Source organism: Microtus ochrogaster, unplaced genomic scaffold (genome assembly GCF_000317375.1).
Source record: "Microtus ochrogaster isolate Prairie Vole_2 unplaced genomic scaffold, MicOch1.0 UNK108, whole genome shotgun sequence".
NCBI classification, from domain to species: Eukaryota; Metazoa; Chordata; class Mammalia; order Rodentia; family Cricetidae; genus Microtus; species Microtus ochrogaster.
In genome coordinates this window covers 198,310-200,572 of record NW_004949206.1, presented here as the reverse complement: position 1 = coordinate 200,572, position 2,263 = coordinate 198,310, and the positions used below count along the sequence as shown (strand labels likewise).

The 2,263-nt window shown below is 44.9% G+C and overlaps 1 protein-coding gene across 1 annotated transcript in view; it reads right to left on the bottom strand.

The window, feature by feature from the left end:
• Tarm1 (T cell-interacting, activating receptor on myeloid cells 1) overlaps window positions 1–1,921 on the bottom strand; it is a 21,046-nt gene extending 19,125 nt beyond the window's left edge. Inside the window, exon 1 of the mRNA XM_026778135.1 lies at window positions 1,687–1,921. Within this exon, the coding sequence (XP_026633936.1) occupies window positions 1,687–1,921 (235 nt within the window). The remainder of the gene's footprint in view (window positions 1–1,686) is intronic.
• Between the last annotated feature and the right edge of the window lie 342 nt (window positions 1,922–2,263).

Below are 2,263 nucleotides of genomic sequence, written 5' to 3'. Positions count from 1 at the left end.
TACTGGCTTTGTGGGAGCCTAGACAGTTTGGATGCTCATGTCTTCATTCTGAAGACACAGAAGCAGGAAGCCTGTGAGGCTAGCCTAGACAACGCCAAAAACAGCTTAAACCACAATAAGATGCTATCTCAAAACAAACAAACTAGCAACACCTTACCAAAACCCTTGTTACAACAGTGAGATGACATATCAAAAGTGGTTATATCAAATATGAAAAAGATAGACATAAATTTATGTAAAATCTCTACATTCAGAGCTGGAAAAAAGTCTCAGTGGTTAAGAGCACGGGCTGCTCTTCCAGAGGACCTGAGTTTAATTCCAAAAGCCCACAAGGCAGATCTAAATGTCTGTAACTCCAGTTCCAGGGGATCTGGTACCCTCATATACACATACATGTAGGAAAACACAAATACACAGAAAATAAAAACCAGACATAAAGGCTATATATATTGAGTGTTGATCCATCCATTTCATAAAACTAATAGTAATGGGCGTAAAGAGACAAGTCCAGATGATGGGTGACTTCAGGGTAGCACTGTTATCTATAGCTACACCAAAGTGTCGAAAGGAAACCTCAGAGCTGAACTGCACCACAAATAAATGGATCTAGCAGACAGTTAAATGATATTCTGTCTCACACCGTGGAAATACACATTCTTCACAACAACTTTTTGCCAAAATAGAGCACATCTGAGCCATTGTAAGGCAGTGGCACCCCAAATGGAGCATTCCCTCAGGAGGTAGAGAGAATGCTGGTGAGAGAGAGAAGATTCTCAAAGGCCCCTCCCAGCATGTAAAAAGGGTCAGCTACCGCTGCGGGAGGAGGAGACTCTGACCAGCTCATCACAGAGAGAAGAGACTTCTGGGAGAATCCAGCTGCCTGAATGCTGTGCAGAGCTCCAGGCTGCAGCGTTCATGAGTCATCAGCAGTGCTGGAGGGGGCTTTCTGCTGGGGCAGCTGCTGTGGCGCCATCCCTACTCCAGCTGACACTCAGTAACCCCAATAACAACCCATCGGTTCACCAATTGGGATGTTCACTGAAACTTTTTTTTTTTGGTTTGTTATGGGCTCCCTTAGGGTGAGGTTTTTAAGCTGTTTAGATGTGCATGCGTGCCCGCACGAGGGCATGTATCTATATGTCCATGTGTTTTGCTTCTACCCCGGAAAAGTCTGCCTCATAACTGCCATAAAGCAAATCTTAATGAACACAAAACATCTAAAAAGTTTCCTCTAAATTATGTTTTTTCTGTTTATTTAATATTTATTTTTATTAGTTTTACTTTATTTATTAGATTTCTTTAAGACGGACTTTCTGTTTTGCTTTGGCTGTACTGGAACTCACTTTGTAGACTAGGCTGGTCTCACAGAGATCCCCATACCTCTGCCTCCTGAGTGCTGGGATTAAAGGTGTGAGTCACCATGACCAGGCTTTTTATGAGTTTCATGTGTGTGTGTGTGTTGGCTTTGTGCATGAGTGCAGGGGCCATCAGAGGGCAGAAGACAGCGTCAGATCCCATGGGGAGCTGGAGTCACAGGAGGTTGTGAACTGCATGCTGTTAGTACTGAGAACTGAACTCTGGTTCTCTGCAAGAATGGTAAGTGTGCTTAACTCCAGCCCCTAAACAACATCCTTTCTCACTACAGGAATTATGAAAGCAATTGTAAGGAAAATATTTAAAACTTACCTAACACCAAGATCTCAAGGAGATCACTGGGGTCTGAGGCCCAGAAAGGGGCTCCTATCTGGTGGTAGACACAGCTGTAGTTTCCTGTGTCCTCGAGGGTCACATCATGAAGTGAGAAGTCTGCTCTGTTCCTTTCTGATTTCTGAACCTGTACAGGTGCTGAAACTCCTTCCTTCAGGAGCAGGAACATTTTGTACTCAGTCATATTATGTGGCTTCCGACACTGCAGGGTCATGTTCCCTCCGGCTGCCACATGTCTCCTCTGTTGGTGAGCTTGGAGGGAAGGTTTAGGTAAATGTCCTGAGAGAGAAGAATCCTGTGATCATGGTGAGGGAGGCCTGGCTTACACTCCCACCCTTGTTCTCATGATGCCTGATCTCTGCCTCTGTGTATCTGATCTTACTGTGCATCTCTGGCTGTCCTGGAACTCACTGGACCAGTCTGGCCTTGAACTCACAGAGATCCATCTGTCTCTACCTCCTGAGTATTGGGGATCAAAGATATGAGGCAGATCAAACCCTGTTGAAAAATGGAGATTTCCGCGCCCCCCCCCCCTTTCTTTCAACTCTCTGGTAAA